This window comes from Camelus bactrianus, chromosome 25 (genome assembly GCF_048773025.1).
Source record: "Camelus bactrianus isolate YW-2024 breed Bactrian camel chromosome 25, ASM4877302v1, whole genome shotgun sequence".
Taxonomy (NCBI): Eukaryota; Metazoa; Chordata; class Mammalia; order Artiodactyla; family Camelidae; genus Camelus; species Camelus bactrianus.
The window spans coordinates 23,034,153-23,055,087 of NC_133563.1; the positions used below are offsets into that span (position 1 = coordinate 23,034,153).

The 20,935-nt window shown below is 43.1% G+C and overlaps 1 protein-coding gene across 3 annotated transcripts in view; it reads left to right on the plus strand.

The window, feature by feature from the left end:
• The window catches only part of DEPTOR (DEP domain containing MTOR interacting protein), a 130,482-nt gene that overhangs the window by 21,038 nt on the left and 88,509 nt on the right, over positions 1-20,935 (plus strand). For 2 of the 3 annotated variants that reach the window (XM_074352980.1, XM_074352981.1), the window contains exons 2-3: positions 15,052-15,230; positions 16,617-16,740. The exons of the other annotated variant lie outside the window; for it this stretch is intronic. In XM_074352980.1, the coding sequence (XP_074209081.1) occupies positions 15,052-15,230; positions 16,617-16,740 (303 nt within the window). The remainder of the gene's footprint in view (positions 1-15,051; positions 15,231-16,616; positions 16,741-20,935) is intronic. 3 annotated transcript variants of the gene reach the window in all.

Here is a 20,935-nt window from a genome sequence, read left to right on the forward strand (position 1 = left end):
GAGGAAGGATGAGTAGGTTTTATTAAAGTGGAAGGGAAGAAGACGGAATTGCTGGCAGTGGGAATACCACGGGCAAAGACACAGAAACGGGATCTCTGAGTCCAAGCTGGCTGAAGATATTGCCTGGGTGACTGGAATATGTGGAGAATCACTCCTAGAAACCAGATGTTTGGGAAGAGGAACTAGTTTAGTAGGGAATGATGCTGAAGAGAGATTGTGTGTGTTTATGGGTGGAAATGCGGAGGGAGGGAGGAGAGAAAGATGGGAGCATTGAAATGAGTGCTGATTTGTGTCTGCCATCTTTTGTGTATGTTGAGTTTGAGGGGTGGTGCTGGGCTCTGACGATACAGCAGGGAATGCCATGGATGGACACCCCTGTCCTCATGGTTCTCCCTGAGCTAGAGTCAAGAGAAAGGATCAGAGGTATTGAGGTGTTAATCAGAGGTGCTATTATGGAATCAACTATGAAGTTTGGAAGTACCATGGGGTATAAAAAAAGATCAAAGAATAGGAAGAAGAAAACATGCATATCCTCAAGTGCAAATAATGCTTTATTATCTGGATTTGAATTTTTCCTTACTGATTTTTAACCCAAAATGTCCACCTTTTTTTTAAATTCTGTCGGTCACCTCCTGACCTTCAGCTCATGTATTCAGAAATGCCAAATAATCATAATATTAATTTAAGTAAGTGTTCAACATATCTACTAAAATATAGCACTTAAAATGTAGCAATACATTAGAAAAGCAAATAGAATTTATTCTCAGGTCTGACAGCCACACTGCAAGCATGTGTAATAGAACTTATTTTCCATCCAGCGTGATGCCTGGACTTTAGTCATTGGTATGTGTACATTGGTACATGATTCAGTGGAAAGTTTCACTGGTTGACTGGTTTAGGTAGGAGCTTCTCCATTCTTTGTTAGATGTTTCGACAAGATTTAGGGAACTAGATGATCTGGCCATTGCAGCTAGTAAAATAAAATATTTTTTTAAAAAAATAGAAAGACTGAAGGAAGATTCTTTATTGTGGGAAAGAGTTTTAGAAATAATCATAATAAAAAAGAGTTTTAGAAATAACCATAATAATCCAGGAAGAACTATGAAGTATTGTGATTCTTTGAACATAAACATGTTTAATTTTATTCGTTCAGTAGCTTCTATTCATCAGCTAATTGTATTAATTACATCCAGACCATCATTTTTTTCTGTTATCAGACTGACACAAACGCCTATTCTTTGGTTTATGTTTTATCCTTTCATTAAAATGGATGTTTCATCATTGTTTTAATCTGAATACCTCTTACTCTGGGCTAATCCCACTTGCTGTCTGGAACTCCTCCCTTAAAACAAGGAAATTGCAAACTCGAGTTGCTATTGAATCAAATAGCAATCAAATCAAATCACATATTTGTCCCTTCATTTTGTAATCAGTGGGAAAGTTAGAAGTCTGACAAAAGGGGATTGATTTGCAGGACGTTGTAAGTTTTCTTAACTACGTTCCTTATCAGATACCCAAAGGGCAGATGTAATTGTGATGTAAATCAGAGCCCCTGAGGAACAGACCCTAGGCTTACGCAGGTGCCAGGGCCTCCTTTAAAAACCACTGGTTCACAGGATGCAAGTATCATTTACTTCTTGGTACCTTGAGTGAGCGTTTGTTATGTTGGCTTTGCTTCCTAGAATCTTGCACATGATAGGAAAACACGTATTGGGATGGAAAGACATTGGAAACAGGTGCAGTAACGCGGTGACTTTAAGAAAAGCCTTTCAAAGGCCCTCTAGAGTCTTAATGATTTCCGAAGAGTCCACTTTTGGCTTCCCTACCTTGCCTCTGGTAGCCTGATTAACAGTGTGACTTTTTAGCTGTGGAAGTGCCGGTACAGTTCAAATGACAGCTGTCAGGAGAGAGTGGCTGAGAGCTGACAAGATCATTGGGTTTCTAACTATCTTTGGAAGATAACTGTCCTAGGTTTAGTGAGTGCTCTGTTTCATAAGTCGGCACGGGTGTTTGGAACCATGCTAGCATTTGGTACCCTAAACAGAGTTTGGTAAGTTTCCAGATTCTAATCATCAGTGGGAATTAAATAGCTGCCCATCCACCATAGCAAAGTAGGGAGTTATAGAGAAAAAGGAGTCTTTGGGGGTGCTTATAAAATAATGGAGGACCCACGAAAAACATAACTATGCAAATAACACTACAGATGCAACCACTGATATAAACAACTATGGTAATGCAGAAATATTCTCATTAATGAGGTTGGAGATACGCTTACAAGTGTGGAGTCTTGGTAGGCGAGATATCTTAAGTTCCAGATGTGATATGTGGCTTCGCCACTTGTGAACTATCAGTGGCCAATTCCAGCCACCAGAGTAAACCCTAAACCTTCTTCTCATCTGCAGACAGGGGTGAATCACCAGCCCCAACCCCAACTACCTCACTTGGCTGTTGGCAAAAACAGATAAGGTGAAGACTACAGAAGTAAGTTTATAAGCTGTAACGTGTTTAGCATATGATATGTGGCTTCATTATTACGTAGAACCCCTCTGGGACTCAGATACATGGAAAACTGCATATGCTAGAGGTACCGCCCAGAGCCTTTCTCTCTCTGTCAGTGTAATTCCTTCTTGGCTGTTGATGATGGCTTTTTACTTCTGCTTTGGCCCCTCTTCTCTCTGATCCTCAGACAGGTTGAGTGACCTGGGATCCAAACAAGTGTGGGTCTAGATACATGAAGTTATATGTACCACCATTAAATACAAACCAACATACAGCAAGTGTATTCAGTGACGACAGTGGTGCGTGTGTAGCTTGAAAATTGAGTTGTAAGTGTACTGAGCACCTGCAAAGGTCATAGGTTAAGACTGGGAAAATGTACACCTAGAATAAGCCAATATCTGGATTTCCAGGAGCGTCTTCCCACGAGCTGTGTCTGGCAGTTGAGTCTGAGGATTTTCCTGGAGGTGGTATCATATATGTGCAATAGCATTTTATTGTGTAGCCCTGAGAAACCTCTTTTGCTTTCTGTCTAGTCATAAGTGAAATATGTATGTTTAGGCTTTTTGAGTTTTCTCCCAGGGTTTCATTTTACTTGTATTCTGTTAGTCATGAGAAAAAACCCACAATACCACGTGTGTTAGGGGTCCACACGGAGTACAAAAGGTGACCTACACATTTGGATGTGAGTGTATTGAGTACTTGTAAGGGACAATTAACCCCCTCCCCCAGATGCTTATTTTTGAGAGATTTGGATGTTTCCTGACAGCCCTTTTTATGGCCTTTTTTGGGTCCCCTAATGTTTGTGCACCTGTGTGTGTGTGCGCATCACTGCCCCTGTGGCTCTCAGTGCTCCCTTTCGTGTGTACGCTTTGTCATCTTTTCCCCACAGCAGAGCTGTGTCTTGCCCCTGGCTTCTCAGAACTTTAGTGAACACAGGACCTTCAGATTCGGGGGCTCCTTGTCCTTGGGGCTGCCAGACACTGTGGCCTCCCCCTGACTCCCCTCCTCTCCGGTGGCCCGGCTCCTCCACTGAGCTGTCCACGGGCTCCTAGAGGGCCCCAGCCACCCCCAGTCACCCCCAGCCACCCGCCTCAGCCCGACCCGCCCAGACCTGCCTGGATCCTCACAGCAGACAGAGCTTGAGCTAAAGCCAGCACCCTGCTGTGTACACTCTCTCCAGAGCATAGCGCAGCCTCGTCCTGAAGGAAGAATCATTTAACATTTCTTATCGGGGGGAACCAAACATACACAGGTGGCCCAAATTCTCCTTCACATGAATGGAAAGGCGAAGGCAGATACCCTTTGAAGTGCTGCCCAGTAACCTGGGTGGGTCTATAGCCATCAAAGGGCCTGAGACTGGAGACTCAGGTTTTGCGTTCTGTAACGTGCTCACATTTCCCTCTGTCCAGCTGAAAACAAAGATGAAAACCCAGGCCCTTATACTGAGTATCATTTGCCATTAACCCTGTTCCAGACACTCTGGGAAATATGAAAGAAGGAGATAGATCTTTACTCATATAATTTGTACTACAATTGAAGAGAGAGAATGAATGCAGATAAGAGTAGAGTAATACAGAATAATATACGGGGAAACATGAACGTCGTAGTAAATATGTCATAGAGGAGGCAGGGGAACCAGATCCTGTCTGGCTGGAGGAGGGAAGACATCATGGAGAAGGCTGAGCTGAGCTAGACTTCAGCGGATGGACAGGAAAAGAGGGGGGAGCGTGTCCTGAAAAAGGAGTCGCAGAAATCTAGGGGCAGAAATGAAGTGGATGCGTTCGCTAAAACAGGAAATAGAACGGGGAAACAGTGTTGGAGAGAGTCAGTTTTAATGTATTATGGAGACTCTGATATGTGTGTGTCCTATACACAAAGGATATAGCATTTTCATTTTGAAGAAACAACACCTATTTCAGCTCCGTGGACCTCAAACTGCAGAAACTAGTTTGCCCTGAGCAGCTTTTAAAGCTATGCCTGGTATGCAGTTGGAGCTCCATAAATGCATACCGGCTGAGAAATCTTTTACAAGCCCCTTTGCGGAAAACAGCCTCCACTGTAGCCGCAGATGTCCCTGATAACACTTTTGAGGACTCTCGAAATGTTTTTAAATCCAGAGAAACCTTGTCTATTCTCAGCCACAGACCCACACACCCCAGGCCTGTGGCACCTTGGCAGCTTTCAGCATCCGTCCTGTGAGCTGAAAATAGATGGTTGTAGCCTTAGTTGGGGTTTGTACAGCATGCTTAGCTCAGAATTCGCTCTGATGTGTTCATCCTTGTTTGGAAGCCCAAAGGACATGAAATTTGCTGTTTCGTGCTCCCTGGCCTTGTGGTTTGTGGCAGATCTTTTCAGTACAAAATGTGCCCCAAACAGCCTATTCTATTTTGGTCTCGTGAGTGAGGGTTTTCCCTGGAGGCTTTTCAGGGTGTCCATAAAAATAGAGAAGTTAGAGTTGAAAGAGTTTACAGATAAATCCGGTCCGCTTCCTCATTTTCTAGACTAGGAAATCGAGGTCCTAATTCGGAGAGCCCCCCTCCAGGTCACCTTACCTAGAGAGAAAGTCTACGCACTGTGGTTTAGGTGGTCTGATTCCTCCCAGAGACAACAGAGCACCTGGCTTTGGTTGGTCCGCCCACCCTGGGATGAAGATGAAGTCTGCTTTCTGAGCCCAGCTTCTGCTTTGGGCATCCTTCCCCATCAGCAGGACCAACTCTTTCCTCCTCTTCCCTTGAAATCATGAGCCTTCCTATTTGAAACTTCCTCCTAATCAAAACGGGAACAGATTCATTACTGTCATTTATCCTTGCTGCTTAACTGATTACATTTAGTATCAGTGAGCTTGTCACCTGTTCCTTAGCCAAAGACCTCTTTAAAAAACAACAACTTTCATACCTCCTTACTGGTCGGAAGGCTGTGTTCCTCCCCAGAGAGGAATGAGTATCAGTGAGCAGGTAGGAAGATACATTTAAAGGACAGAGGGCCCTGAAAGATCACATCGTAAGGCTGGCCCTGGAGTTAGTTCACTTGTCAGCCTTGTAAGGTTTTGACAAGGTGGGAACCCATAGACTCATGAGGTCCTGAATCCCTGGGGAAGGCACACCCTGAAAGTGTGTCCCACCTTGACCACACCCTGTTTCCCCTCCCTGTCAACAGGTCTGCTTGGCCTGCGCTCAGCTAACAGGCCGCTCGCCTCTCTACCTCCTTCCATCACCTTTTCTTCTTTTTATCCCATAACACAGTGTTGGTTCCATTTCTCTCCAACCCAGTGGTTCACAAAGTGTGCCCCCTAGTGAGCAGAATCAGCATCACCTGGGCATTTATTAGAAAGGCGAATTCTCGGGCTGACCTCCAGACCTACTGAATTACAAACTTTGGAGATGGGGCCCAGCCTGGGTTCAGCAGGCCTCCAGGTGGTCTTAATGCAGGCTGTCCTTGATGCGACTCGAATCTCTCCCTTTCTTACCTTGAAGTTCTGTCTCAGTCCACACATCACCTGGCTTGTATTTTTCATATTCCACTGGTGGTGGGGCATATATTGAACAATATTTTAGTTATTATTTCATGATCTTTTGAACTTAATATGTAATTTTTTCTCTGTCTAAAATTGTCCCTGAGGCTGTTTCTTCTCAGGGAAGAAGTTTTCAGTTTCCAGCATTAAATATTTTGTTGGAATGCAGTGTCTTTCTCAAGAGTGAGTATGGTCTGGGTGATACCAAAGATGACTTGCTGGCCAGTTGCAGACAGAGTCCAGGCCAGCTTTTTCATCAATGATAAAATATTCTTTGATAAAGCACTACTAACTTAGCAATAGCCTGTTTCCAGGCTGTCCCACAGTGGAGTTCAACAGATAGTCTGGTCAGAAGCAGGAGGCCAAGGTCAAAGTTCCAGTGGGGAAGTCATGGGCAGGCCGCCTAGTTTCTCTGTCTCAGTGTTCCCATCTGTAAAACAGGATGTTGGGGAGGGCCTAAACTAGACAGTTGGAGGGTTCTTTGCACTTAAAACAGTTCGGTGATTTTTAGTTATCAGTTTGGTTGACACCACAGAAGGGGTGGGATTGGTTCCAGCACACCCCACAGGAAGCGAGGCCTTGGTATGTTTTCAGGGAGTGACTGAACACTTTCTCATCTTTGGTTCTCTCTGCTTTTACCTTAGAAGAAGGCATTTAGCAAATCAGAATGGCCTAGTCTCTCCAGTAGTTTTTAACCCACCCCACTTGTTCTGAGATTCACTCTCAGAGACAGTGGGCAAATTTAGTGCAAAGCCCTGCATCCAGCCTGGAAAACAGTGGTCAACAACTAAGGATTGCATTTGTTCTAAAAAGTAGCTGAAATGCATACTTAGTGGCTTCTTGATGGTGCTTCTGGCCAAATCTGACTTTTATATGTTACATAATAATAATAGCAGTAAGAGTTAACATTTATTGAGTGCTTATTATGTGCTAAGCACTTTACATAAGTCTCATCTGATCCTCACAATATGAGACCTATGTTCTTATTTCCATTTTATAGATGAGGAAGTTGAGGCACTGAGAAGTTGAATGCTTTGTCCAAAGTTATGCACTGAATGATGGATGTTACTTGGATTCAAACCCCAGTTGTTCTGGTTCCACAGTTTGGTTGTGGTGAATGGTGAATATTGAATGAGGAGGGCGGGAAGGGGATTTGCTAACTAATGCAGCCAAGTCCCTATTCCTACTGAAAGCTGTACTTCCTCACCCCTACTTGCTGTCACCTGAATAGCACCATTTATTGGTGCTGTGCCAGATCTTGGGTTCCAGGAGTAAAGGGACAGGCATAATGTTTGCCCCCATTTGAGAACCACTATTCTAAGTGAAGCTCAAACCTCTTTGTTTTGGGAGGAAGGAGTCACGATGCAGCATCATCTGCTTACAGAGAGGCACGACTGGGCCAGGGGGCTAGGACCGGAAGCAGCCACCAAGCAGTAAGAGTGCTGGCCAGCCCTTTACCAAGACAGCAAGGGTCAGTTGACTTAGTCACCAGTACTGGCGCTGTGAGTCACTCTGTGTCCTCAGTGAGTTCCATGAACCGTTCTGGACTTGTTTCTTCACCTGTAAAGTGGCAATTAGAGGCCTGATTCTGCTGGATGTGGTGCATAAACAAATAATGACCCATTTGGAAAAAAGTCTTGGAGCTTCTTGGAAAGGCACTTTGCAAGCTGGAAAAGCATCCTTCTTCTGAGTCATCAGAAGAAGAGGTCACAGTGGGAGATGCTGGGGCTCTTGCTCTTTGTTCCTCCGAACAGGAGACCTAGAAAAAGGCCCACGTGGAGGAAGAGTTCAGTGGAAATCTCAGGTCTAATGAGATAAAGAGGTTGACTTAGGGACCTTCCTGTCTTGACCCTGTAGTTAACTCTTATCTCGAGGGTGAGATAAGAGATTTAAAAGGGCCTTGTGAGCTTTTACGCACACATCATTACAAAGTGTTTGTTATATGTCCCGCGTGAACTGATGCTGACTCTCTGGGATGGTGTAACTCACCATGTCCATTTCCGGTCCCCTAGGAATGTCATCTTAATTATACAACGTTGTCTCAGTGCAAACATGAAGACAATGTGATGACTGCTTTTGTAGGCATTTCTGTGATCCCCATCTGCCCATCTGTATTCATACAGTAGCAGTATCTGCATACTGTGTGTAAATTGCATAATTTTCACCTTACCATGGCACTTCAGCATGACTAGAATGTTTTCTCCTTTTTAGCTTTTATGGGCACAAAATAGGCAGAAGAGAGGTGATTCTATTTACAGTTTGATGGCACGGAAGGCTCTCGAAACATAGAAATCAGAAGATCTGAGCTCAAATCCCAATCCTAACTCTTTATTGAAATGTGACTTAAGTGCATCACTGTAATTTTTCTAAGCTTGCTGCCTTATCTGTCACGTGACTATGACAATGCCTGCCTGATTCACAGGGATGTCGTCAGGCTCAGTTCTGATCGTGTTCGGCTCTGTCCTAGATGTAAAGTATTCCTGTTGTTGCTTCTGCTGATACTCTTTCATCGTGATTTCAAATGCAGTGCATGATATATGGGTCTTAGAATCAAACATGCTTCCTTCCTGGGTGTGTTTCCTTTCTCAGTTCATTGTGGTGACAAGACATACAGCGTACGTGGGACTTTGCTTTCTGCTGACTTGAAGTGAGGCCTGGAAGTGCTCTGTGTAGAACTTACGGCTCTGACTTTGTTCCTGATTCATAGAGCCATTGTTTACTGTCCTTTCGAAAAGGAGTCTTGCTGATGGAACAGTTGACATTATCACTAGAGAAGGCAGTGTGTGCGTGTGTGTATGTGTGTGTGTGTGGTCTGAGACCAATTCCTTCTGGCTCTCCAGAATCACATGCCCTCTGTTTCCACTAACCAGTTCTATACTTTCCTTCCTATCACTGTCTGCATTTGTTCTGTTGTTCTCATCAGGCTGGGAGAATTCAAGCATCTTCTTGAAGCAAAACTACATGAAATGTCTATAATGATCCTATTTCATATAAAAATCTACATATATAGCCATACATGTGTACTTAATAGATTTTTGCAGGAATCCATAAGCAACTCCTCATGCTGGATTCCTTTGAAAAGTGAGGGTCAAGAAAAATTTCAGACACATCCTAAAATAAATATAATAGTACTGCAAAAACTCCTGTGCACCTGTCTCCTAGCTTCAGCAATTACCAATTCATCACCAGTTACTCAGCTTCGTGTTATACATATTTCAATTTTTTAAAAAATCTACTAGGAGCGAGCATTATTTTGATAATTTGAAATTTTGATTATAAAATAAATCCAAACATTGAAAGGAAATGCAGTGCATCAGACTTCGTTTGTTCCTGTGTTTTCTCGTATCCTTTTAGACTCAGGGCCTTTCAAGGGTATGTGATTAGGAGTGATTTTCTCTGAGTTCTCCGATCCCCAAGGACAGACGCTGGCCGTTGCTGAACATCTGGCAGGGACAATAGCTTTGGTTTAAAGCACATCTATGTCAGTGCTGTTGCCCAGATCACAAGGCTCAGCTCACACTGTCAGCCCCACTGTTCGGCTTGCTGTGTTTTTTAATTAAACTGTTTGCTTCAGCTGAGATTTGTGACGCTGTTTCTAAATGACAATATGTGCTTTCTGTCCCCCTTTTGTTCCCTGAGTCCCACAACCTGCTGCAGTTTTTTTTACCAGCTATTTTCTGAAAAGCAATTTCTATATTTCTCATCCGATGGCCGGTCATTTTGTAGGGATTATTAACAGCCCACACTTGGTCGTGTTTGTTCTCCTGGAGCTGGAAGAGGAAATTGTCTGATGCAATTTCAGCAGCTGGTTAGCTGGACAGGAATAGAATATTACAGAATCACCTTGAATCTAAAGCCTGTGAACCAGCTGTCAGCCATGAATGGTGGGAAGGCGGTTTTTATATTTAAATTCCTCATCCAGTGGTATTGAAAATGGAGCTAAAACAGAGACGATTGTTCTTCCCAGTGGTTCAAGGTGGATTGATTCGGACTCTTAGTCAGAAGACTGTCCTGCTCTGTGCACCTCAAGGCTGAGTGCGTGGTGTGCAATGACTTTTCACACCAGCGAGGGATGTATCCCCTACTATGTGCCAGGCACTAGAATTACAAAAATTAATAAGCAACTCTCCCTTAATGTTCCTCACTTCATCTAATTGCAATACCGTGGGATGAACGCTTTACTAGTGGCCGTGAAATAAGGTGGGAGAGCAGAGGAAGGAAGTTTGATTTCTGGCTTTGGAAGGCTGGGAAAATATTCACCAAGGAGGTGCCTTTTAAGCTGAAGAGCAAGTCGAATGTTTTTGAATTATTGCAGGCAACAGGAGAGAGCATTCTAAGCAGCGGGGTCTCTGTCCGGCGCAGAGGCATGCAGGGTGTATTCAGGTGATGGAGAAGAGTCCAGTATGGCCAGACTGTGAGCCGGGCGTGCCGGTGATTGGGAGGCCGAGGGTGAAGGCTGCCATAGAGCCTGGGTGGGTGAGGTTCTTTTGGATCCAGACAGTTTCAAGGATTTCACAGCCCCCTGAAGAGACTGGTACTGTTATTAGGGTGTACCTAGCTTGGAAGAAGAACTAGAAAACTCTAAAGAACCACGGCGCCCCAGGGACAGGGGTCTCTTGCCATCTCTCATGTGTGACTTCAAGGCCTTTCTCCTGCCCTCTAGCCTCGCCGAGCTCACTCTCCTGCTCACTCTCCTCTCCCTGCTCACTCTCCTCTCCCTCCTGGTTGGCCAGTTTCCTCAATGTCTTGTAGTCCTGGGGAATTTGTAACCTTTGTTCTAAAAATTCCTTGTAGATGGTCTGGGGGTTGTGGGGAATGTATGTGGAAAACCAGGAAATACCCTGGACCTGGGACCCCTACCCCTTTTTAGCCGGGACACCCCACATTGCTGTTTTATACACTGGCTTTTAGGTAAGTTCCACTTGAAGAACATGTTCCAGCACAAACAGGGTTTGAAAACTTCAGCTCTAGTTTAAATCTTGGATGAGCCATTCTGCTTGGCTTAGCTGATGATTGTCACTTGACTTGGGTAGAACCCTGCAGCCGTCGTCTCCTCGCTGAACTGCCTGCAGGCATGTGCAGAGGCCACAGTAAGTCAAAGGCTCTTCCATGCAAAGAAAGCAGGCACGAGGTGTCTGGACCCTGCCTGGCGTGGGTAAGGTGTGGAAGACAGGCTTTTAAAAAAGTAATAATTAATTAATGTTTACAAATATATATTCTTTTCCATATTCTTTTTCATTACAGGTTACTACAAGCCATTGAATATAGTGGGAGGCAGTTTTGAATCAAAGGGTATGTGGAGCATGACAGACAAGGTGATTGATGCATCCAGGCAACACTCTGTGTTTGAAAGTGTGGCTTCTAGCCCCGAGCTCAGCATCTTACAGAGTCTTTGTAGAGAATGCTTATTCTGCAAGAGGCTCAGCTATGCAAAACTTCTGTTTTTCCACAAGACTTTGAAATATTGCTTTTTCTACTTAGTGATCTCCATGCATATTAGTGTATCAAATGTTATGGAAATTTGTAAGGGATAGATTTAGTTCAATTAAATGGAAATGCTTAAAGAAAAAAACACATACACACGTACAACAGGGATTAAAACTTTGGAAATTGATTGCCCTAGAAGTGAAAGCATATAAATAGCTTTTAAAAAGGCTTAGAGATAAATTCCATGATATTAGGTGCTCGCTAAGTTGTGGGGAGGGAACTCCCACTTTTTTAGTGAGAAGCTGCCCCAACCTTTTGAAACAGGTGTCATTTCTATTAGTGTCTTTGTATATTCATTTGGTCACCAAATATTATAAAGTACCCACTACGCCAGGCAGAACACTTGGTTATGTGTTTAGAGTATGAAAATTCTTCTCTCTTTAGTTTTTCTGTAATATACCATTTTTAATGCTCATTTTTGGAATTCTATGTTTCTGACTATCAAAGAAAAAAAGATGGCAACATAGATAGTTATTAAACATTTTTAACCCCTGGTAACATGTCTAAAAAGATCAAGTTTTAGGCTGTCTCCTGGACCCAGGGTTCTTTCCCCTCCGTCATATTTCTGCTCAGTTTCCTAGACAGGGAAATGTATGAGGTCCTGGTAAGGCTGGAGGGGTGATGACTAGTGCTGCTTCCTACTGTGCATGGTGGGAGTCAGATACACTTAAAAATTAGCACCGAGCTCAGGGTTCATGGAAGGATAGTAACTGAAAGGTTCTATTCTGTAGTATGATAAACATTACCTCATAATTTTATTTTTTAAGTTGGAAAGTTTACAGGAGCTGAAGCTCCTCTCTTGGCTCATAACATATTCCTCCTCCACCAAATTATATAGTAGCTTATTCCACATTTCAATTTCTAAATAAATTTGTCTTCATTATTCTCAGATTCCTGACAGACATCCCGTCTAAGAATGAATGTTTTGCATTCTGCCGCTTTGAACGTGTTAAACAAATTACTCAGTGTCATTGTCACTGAATTAATTAGAAGGATTCATGTGATGACTTTAGCACACCGATGTGAACATGTTGGTTTTTTTTTTTTTAATTAGGGATCATTTGTTTTTTTTAATTAATAATTACAGCTCTACTTTGGTATCATTTGTGGTTTTAACATTTCCTGCCTTGGGGAGTTGTCATGAGGATTATGCCAATAAAGCTGTCAAAACGGTGCTTAGCACATAGGAAGGGCTCAAATGCTATCTTTAGCCTTAATGAGCTGTGTGACGAGGTAATCAGGGTGGACTCCGTTATCCTCATTTTACCAGTAAGGACCCTGATGCTCAGAAGTTTGACCCCCTGGAATTTCTGGCAATGTCAGGACAAGAGCCAGGTCTTCCATTCCTAGTTCTGTGTTCCTGACTGTCCTCATAACTGACATTTAGGGGTTTGGTATTTCAGCCCATGCATCTGTGGAGGATGCAAACATTCTGGCCTTAGCAGTTAAGTCAGCTTGTGTGAAAATGTGTAGTGTAATACCGAACGTACAGTGGGAACTCCTTCACGAGGGTTCTTTCCTTTCTGTGCAGTTTGTACCTGTTGGAATTCTTATCTCTCTCCTCCTCTCCTTTCCCCTATTGTTGCCCTAGCCGAGCCCTTCATTCCCCGACCACTCAGGAGCCTCCAGTCTTCAGCAGTTGGTGGTTGTCTCAGCTCAGGCTGTCATAACTAAGTGTCACCGACTGAGTGGCTTAAACAACAGAAATTTACCTGCTCACAGATCTGGAGGCTAAAACTCTGAGATCAAAGCATTGGCAAAGTTGGTCTTTCTAAGGCCTCTCTCCTTGGTTTGTAGACGACCGCCTTCTCCCTGTGTCTTCACAACATCTCCCCTCTGTGCGTGTCTGTGTCCTAATCTCCACTTCTTATAAGGACACTGCTCCTACTGGATCAGGGCCCGCCTAATGACCTCATTTTCATGTAATTACCTTTTGAAAGACCCTATCTCCAAATACAGTCACAATCTGAGGTACCAGGGATTAGGGCCTCAACACACGAATTTTAGAGGAAACTTGTTCAGCTTTTAACAACTGTCTAGCAAGGAGAGAGCACCTAGGCCTTGGAGTTCCAGCCCAGTGTGAGTGCCCCCAACTCATAGTCACAGCCCTGGGGATATCAAAACCATTAAATTCCGTTCGATGCCCTCTGTTCAAAAAACAGGCAAAAGTGGGACCTAGTTCCTTCCTTAGGGGATGGAAGAAAGGAGGATGGGACCTCTTGTGTGTTGGGTACTGTGCTAAGTTGCTGGTGCTTAGCAGACATTATGTCCCCAAAGCTCAACATTGCCAAGGATAGGGTAGGCATAGTTGCCTCCATTTTTATAGGAGAAAGAGACATTAAGTCATTGGCCCAGGTCACACAGTTACTGGTTGCTGTGAGATTTACTAATGTGGCACTCCCGTTTCTCTACAGCATTGAGAAGATGAAGTAAGACCCTTAGGAGTCACGTGGGTGAAGCAGGAAGAAAACTGTCCTCTCATTTCCAATTCTACCCTTCCCTTGAGAATTAAAAAGTCAATGCAAGGCTGATAAAAAAAAAAAAAAAAAGACAAATGGAAGAAACTTTTTTTAAAAGGCAGATTTAGGACTTAGATCTTGGAAAAAGACCACTGGGTTCTGAAGGGAGTAAGGAAAGACTCCATGTGAACCACTTTTCTCCAGGCTAATCCATCAGCCTATAAATAAGTTGTACTTGTGCAACAGCTTTTACCCATCTTTCCTGGGTTTTTCCTCCATCCCTCCCTAGCTAGAGGCAGCATGGTGCGGCAGTTAGAGAGCCAGGCTCTAAAGTGAGACCATCAGGGTTCCAATCTCATTTTCACTACTTGTTAGCTGGTTCGGTTTTTGGCGAGCTACTTAATCTCTCTGAGGCCTCAGTTCTCTCTGATGTTAAAAAAAAAAAAAAATTGGAGATAGTAGGCATGACTTCTGATGAGGTTGTTGTGAGCATTGAGTAATGAAGTGCCTGTGTAAAGTGTCTCACAAAAGGACTAGCTATTGCCTCTGAGAACACAAAGCCAGCGATGGCAAGGATCTTTGTGTATTTTCCAACATGCACCTCTAGCGCCTGGAAGTGCCCGATGGGCAGGCAGTAGACGCCCATTCGTGTTTGTTGTGTGACTGAATGAATTCAAATATGATGGCCCCTGAGCAACCTGTGATGAAGAGGAAGTACCTGGTTTCAGCAAGTCTCTAGGTTTTGTTGGTTGGTTGGTTGAAGCTATGAGCCCGCTGGTGAGGAGGTGGGGAAGGGAGTGAGGCAGAGCAGAGGTGAGAAAGCGCTTCTCAGTCTCCTGAGTGGCAGGAGAGTTCTAGGTTGTCTGTGCTTGGTTTCCTTTCCTGTTTACTTGTAGCATCTCTAGATCTGCAGGTGGAATCACTTTCTGGGGCCTCTGGGCTCTGACAGTATGGAAACCGCCCACTGACATAAAGGTATTTGGGTGGTACTCTGATACATTTCAGACTTCCATCTTGTGACTGTTCCCTTGGGTTGGTTTAAAGATACGTGTTGTCATCAAAATTCCTAAAGTGATTGCCACATTTTCTTTCCAGGCTCCGACTGCATGAAGAAAAGGTTATTAAAGATAGGCGACATCATCTCAAAACCTACCCAAACTGTTTTGTCGCAAAAGAACTGATTGACTGGCTGATTGAACACAAAGAGGCTTCTGACAGAGAGACGGCAATTAAACTCATGCAGAAATTAGCAGACCGGGGCATTATCCATCACGGTGAGTGGGGTGGCGACACTCAAGTTAACTTGAGAGGGAGCAAAGGACGATGCCTTCTATTTCAGATCTGAACCTACCCATTTAAGAAATAAAACATTTAAAGGGAAAAGGTAGAGGGTGAGGGATAAATTAGGAGTTCGGGATTGGCAGATACAAACTACTATATACAAAATAGATAAACAACAAGGTCCTGCTGTATATAGCACAGGGAACTATATTCAGTATCTTGTAATAACCTATAATGAAAAAGAATATAAAAACAAATATATGTATGTATATGCATGACCGGGACATTGTGCTGGATACCAGAAACTAATATAACATTATAAATCAACTATGCTTCAATTAAAAAAAAGTGTTACTTTAATTGTCTCCTGAGTAAGTGTCCCCAATTACATTCCCTTCCTTCTTCCAAAACATTTTTGGGTTTATTTCCCTGGACTTCTTTATATCTTTTTTTCCTTTCTGTATATGCATCTCTTAGCAATGTAACATATTATTTTAAATGTTCTAAGTCATTATAGAGATGCATGTTTATTTCTTTGCAACTTGCTCAACACAGTCTGTGGGATTCACTCATGTTGGCCGTGTATCTTGTTGGCTCGTTTTCACCGCAGTGTGCACCGTGCATCATTCTGCCATCACACCGTTTACCCATTCTCCCGCTGATGGGCATTTAGGTTGTTTCCAGGTTTCTGCTCTTACTCTCAGTGGTTCAGTGAACTTCCATGGGCATGTGTCCTTGAAATCTCTAACCCTGGCCAAGACCTTTCACGTGCTGTTATTCTCTTGGGCTGGAATGCCCTGTGTCTTCATTTCCGCTCATTTTCTACTCATTCTTCAGGCCTCCGCTTACATGCAAAGTCTTCAGAGAAATGCACATTCCCCAGAGCTGGGGTACCAGGTGCTCCCCGCTTGGGCTCCCACTGCGATATCCGCTCACCTCTTTCATAACCATATCACACCATATTTTAATTGCATGTCGACATCTCTCTTTATCTCACTAGATTTCTCATTCTTTGAGGCTGATGCCTGCCCTGGTAGCATGCTCAGGAAGAGTGTGTGGGAAGAATGATGAATTGAATTTTGCGACTCTTTTAATAGATAATGATGGTGATGATGACGATGATGGGGATAGCTAATAAAACTGAGCACTTATTCTGTTCCAGGCCCTGTGCTAAATACTTTGTGTGTTTTTTTAAAACATATTTTTATTGATTTATAATCATTTTATAGTGTTCTGAAAAATTTACTTTGTGTGTTTTAATCATAGAGTAGTATGCTTGAGAAATTAGGTAAAAACAAATCTTAGCATCTTCCTTCATCTGAGTAATTAAGTGAGTTATTTTTTTTTTTATTTGCTTCTCTGTGTATATTGTCTTTCAGTGTGTGATGAGCATAAGGAATTTAAGGATGTCAAACTCTTCTACCGATTTAGAAAGGATGACGGCACCTTCCCACTGGACAACGAAGTGAAGGCCTTCATGAGAGGACAGAGGCTGTATGAGAAGTATGTTGCCCATGAAATCCCCACTGTACTCTTGTTGAGAAAAGCAAGGCTATTTCAGTCTTTTATCATTTTGATTTCAGCCTGGCTCTTCCATGTGGGATGGTTACATAACTGTTCCTTTCCATATGAGAAAATGCTACCACTCACCGCCACAAATTAAGTCGATGCCCTAAGATTCTTAATAAAGAATTTATTTAAATAGTATTTTCTATATTTAAGTCAATTTAACAAAACCCCAGAAGTAAAAATGAAAGGTTGGCCCTTGATGGTTGCCAATAAATGATGCATTTGCCTGTTCTCTTTTAAATAATGGTGTCTGACTTGGAGATTTAGTCTTGTAAACGGTTAGAGAAGCAGTGTCAAGTACAGGGGAAGGTCATGCTCAGGTCAAGAGATGAGTGGTGAGAGAGCTTCAGATAGCAGGATGGTCTAAGAGGAATACTTTCTCATCTCTTTGGAGGAGATGAGTATACTCCCAGGGGTGTTTGGTTGGTGGATCGCGAATCTCCCAGTGCTTTGTCTCAGAGCTGATCTGCTGTTTCTGTGGTCCACTTCCCATCCTACTTTCATTGTTTTTTTTTCAGGGCAACCATTAGAGAAGGGAGTGCAGGAGCAATGGCACCTTTTCCTTAACTCTGACTACCTTGCAAAATATGTGCTTATCACATAGAAGAGCTTACTCTGTAAGAGGGTTGGTGCATGGGGGGAGAGGCACCCACGTGGTCAGATTAAGTGGCGTGATGGTTAAGGAGCCAGACAGGCTTTGAGTTCTAGCCCTGTCGCCTTACCTTTGTAAACCTCAGTGTCCTCTTTTATGACATGGGAGTGGTGATAGCACCTACCTCCTAGGTGTTTAGTGCTGTTGTGGGGATTGAAAGAATAAATGGCTTCAAGCACTTCAATATTTATTTAGCTCAGTCACTCTGGTATGTTGTCAGACCACATGGAGGACAGCCATTTCAGAGATTAACATGATATTGATGACCGCCTTCAATTCTGTCTCTCCTGTGTTCTACCTCTATCCCAGTTCTGTTCACCTCTGTTTCTGGAGCTGATATTATCCAGCCACTTAATGCTCAATATGTATCAGTTCTCCTAGTTCTCTTGTTACTTGCTTTCTATATCAAAGTATAGAAAAATCTCTCATCTCCCTGATGACTGAGAATTTGAACGGAAGGGATCTGTCAGTGCCTCCATTTGTATACTTGAGTGTCTCTGTTTTGTTGCTACTTTACTTTCTTAGTTCCTTTTGGAAAGTTCTAGCAAGCTTTAAGTATTTCAAGTACCATGATGGTCCCTTCAAACTAAGATTTTTTATGTTGTCAAAAACATACATGTCATTTCCATGGAAGGAAGCCACAGGATTCTGTAACCTTCCTCTCTAGCTACAGATTATCTCTTCGGATCTGGGTAAACACATGGGAGCAGGGATTAGCAATAATTGCAATGTTGGCTAGAGAATTATTCTTGCTAATGGGGTAGGTTTGATGACCAGACAAAAATAAGAGAAGTTCATGCCTTCTAGAAGACAGACTCACTCCAGCCCTACCTTCTGCTGCTTCTCCCCTTACATCCTATGCGCCATTCACGCTGAACTGTGTGTCTCTGGATCATCCAAGTATCTTCTCTGTCATCAGGGCATTTATTAATTCATTAATTATTCAACAAATATTTACTAAGCCCTCAACATAAGCCCGGCAGAGTTACAGGCCCTGGAAATGTGCCCTGAACCAAAGGCAGACAAATCCTCTGCCCCCATAGAGTTTGCATTCTAGTTGAAGAGGCAGCCATTAAACGGAGAACACATAAAGAGGAATGTACAGGCGCTTTTCTGTGATAGAAAAAAGACTTAGTGAGGATGGCAGGGTATTTTAGATAGAAGGGACAGGGAGGGCATCCCTGAAGAGGTGGCATTTGAATAAAGTGAGCCTGTGTGTATCTGACGGAACAGCACCCTAGGCAGAGGGCACAGCAAGGGCAAAGGCCTGAGGTGGGAATGTGCTTGGAGTGTCTTGGGACAGCAAGGAGTCTCAAGTGTCCAGAGGGCGGGAGGAAGGGCGAGCGGAGTAGGAGATGAGTACCAAATCATGTGGCGCCCCGGTCGTCATGGTATGGAAGATTTGAGTGTAATGGGATGCCGCTGGAGAGTGGTCACATGGCCTTTCTGCACATGCTGGACCCTCTGTCTGGGAGTCTCTTCCTGCCACTCTCAGCCCTTTCTCTAGCTCACTCGGACTGCTCCTGGCTTCATGTTCAATATAACCTTTCCTGAGAGCCCTTCCATGCTGGCTTAGGACTGAGTCAGGTGCCGCTACTGTGTGTTTACCCCATGAAAGAGCTGTGTTAAAATTTCGTCTTTGTGTGCTTGCTGCCTTCGACTGAGAACCTTAAGGGGAGGGACTGCTTTATTCTTCACTGTGTTTCTTATGGTTTCACATGTGCCTGGCCAATTGTAGAGGGTAAATATTTGCTGGAAAGAATGACTAAACTTTTTGATCCCTGGGCGGGTGGATCAATATTGCTGTACTTTTTCTGTGTGCAGTGGCCCTTCTAGTCACTAGCATTCAGTGTCTCAATTCCAAGTAAATTTATTTCTCCGAACTGCTTGTAAAATTAGCACTAGGAGAAGTAATTTAATAAGGACTTAACCTTGCATGACCTAACTGCCACCTTGCAAATCTTGGCTGCTACTTTTAGTTGCTAGAACACATGTGGAACAGACTGGGACCATTGGAACTGATAGCTCAGGTTTGTGATTGGATCAATTTAGTTTGGGGTATACACTTAACTAATTTTTAATGCATTCTTCTTGTTTCTCTGGCCATCTTTTCCATAAATCTCAGTATGTACTATTATTTTATAAATTTTGGGTACTTTTAAAAAAATAACATTAAGAAATAGTTAGTTTTGTTCATAGCTCATCTTTTCAAGAATTTTATTTGTTTTAAAATTGACTCCCCCCCGCCATGTTTTTTCGCCAAAACTCTTGTTTAGGAGATCTCTAACATTTGTGAAAGGAGATCTTGCACAATAAATGTTCCTTCAGTTGTTTTCCTTTTAAGGTAATAACAATAGAAAACATTTATTGATTGCTAACTATGGATCAGACATCCTGACTAATCTGGTATATTTAATCATCATGACAAACCCTGGTTAGACGCTGTCATTGTCCCCATTTTATGGATGAGAAAAACGTGGCAAGGAGAGGTTTAATGTCTCACCCAAGGTCACCTCATTAGTAAAAAGAACAGCTGGGATTTGAACCCAGGAGTCCAGAGCCCAAACTTATTGCTACCAGGCCATTAATAAATCACTTCTGTTTCCTTTAATGGAGATTGAATGATTGAAGCCAACGTTCACTGCAAAGATAAAATGTGGAGTTTGTGAATATCTGGGTATGGAGTTTTCTGTAAAAATTTACCGAAAATATTGCAGGATTTTAGAGTGGACATTGGAAAAGACAAGTAAAATGATTCTCCTTCATAGTAAATCTATGTGATGTTGTGTAAACATGAGAAAAACAACAATGACTTTTATTTGTAAATTAGGTTTCTCAAGGCACTGTCATTAGATTTTTTGATCTGAGCCTCCTTAATAGAGTAATAATAAAATGATAATAGTAATAATAATGATAGCCTAGTAACTAATAATATAAAATAGATGGGGTGTTATGTTATTGCCCAGAAGGAGCGTCTGGGATCCAGAGCGGTTGTCACTTCTGCGTGCCGGTGCTACAGCTCGGAGCGGGGGGGACAGAGGTGACGCTTTTGAACCCAGGTGACAGGTGTGCAGACCGCTGCTCTCCACAGCCTCCCACCAGCTCTGAGGGCCCAGCTCTGTTGTCAGTATTTCCTTTCTGCTCTCCTCTGGCTTGTTTGTTCTGGGTTATTAATAGGATTTTGTGAAACTCGGTGGTTTCTGGCTGGGGTTTTGTTGAACCGTGCTGATTTAGGGGCGCCCTGGCTTTCTAACCCCTGGCGGTGTTTCCCAGTCTGCTCTTCTGCAGGACAAATCTGTGTCTCAAGACTGAAATTCAATGACTGTTTGTTGCCCCTTAGTGTCTATGTCACTTCAGTTACCTTAACTCAGAGGTATTCAAATGAATGCTGCTTCAGCGGCAAAAGTGGCCTTTTCAAGTTGTCCCAATGTGAGGAAAGTTACAGGGGAGCTGGTGACATGACATGAATCCTCTCTC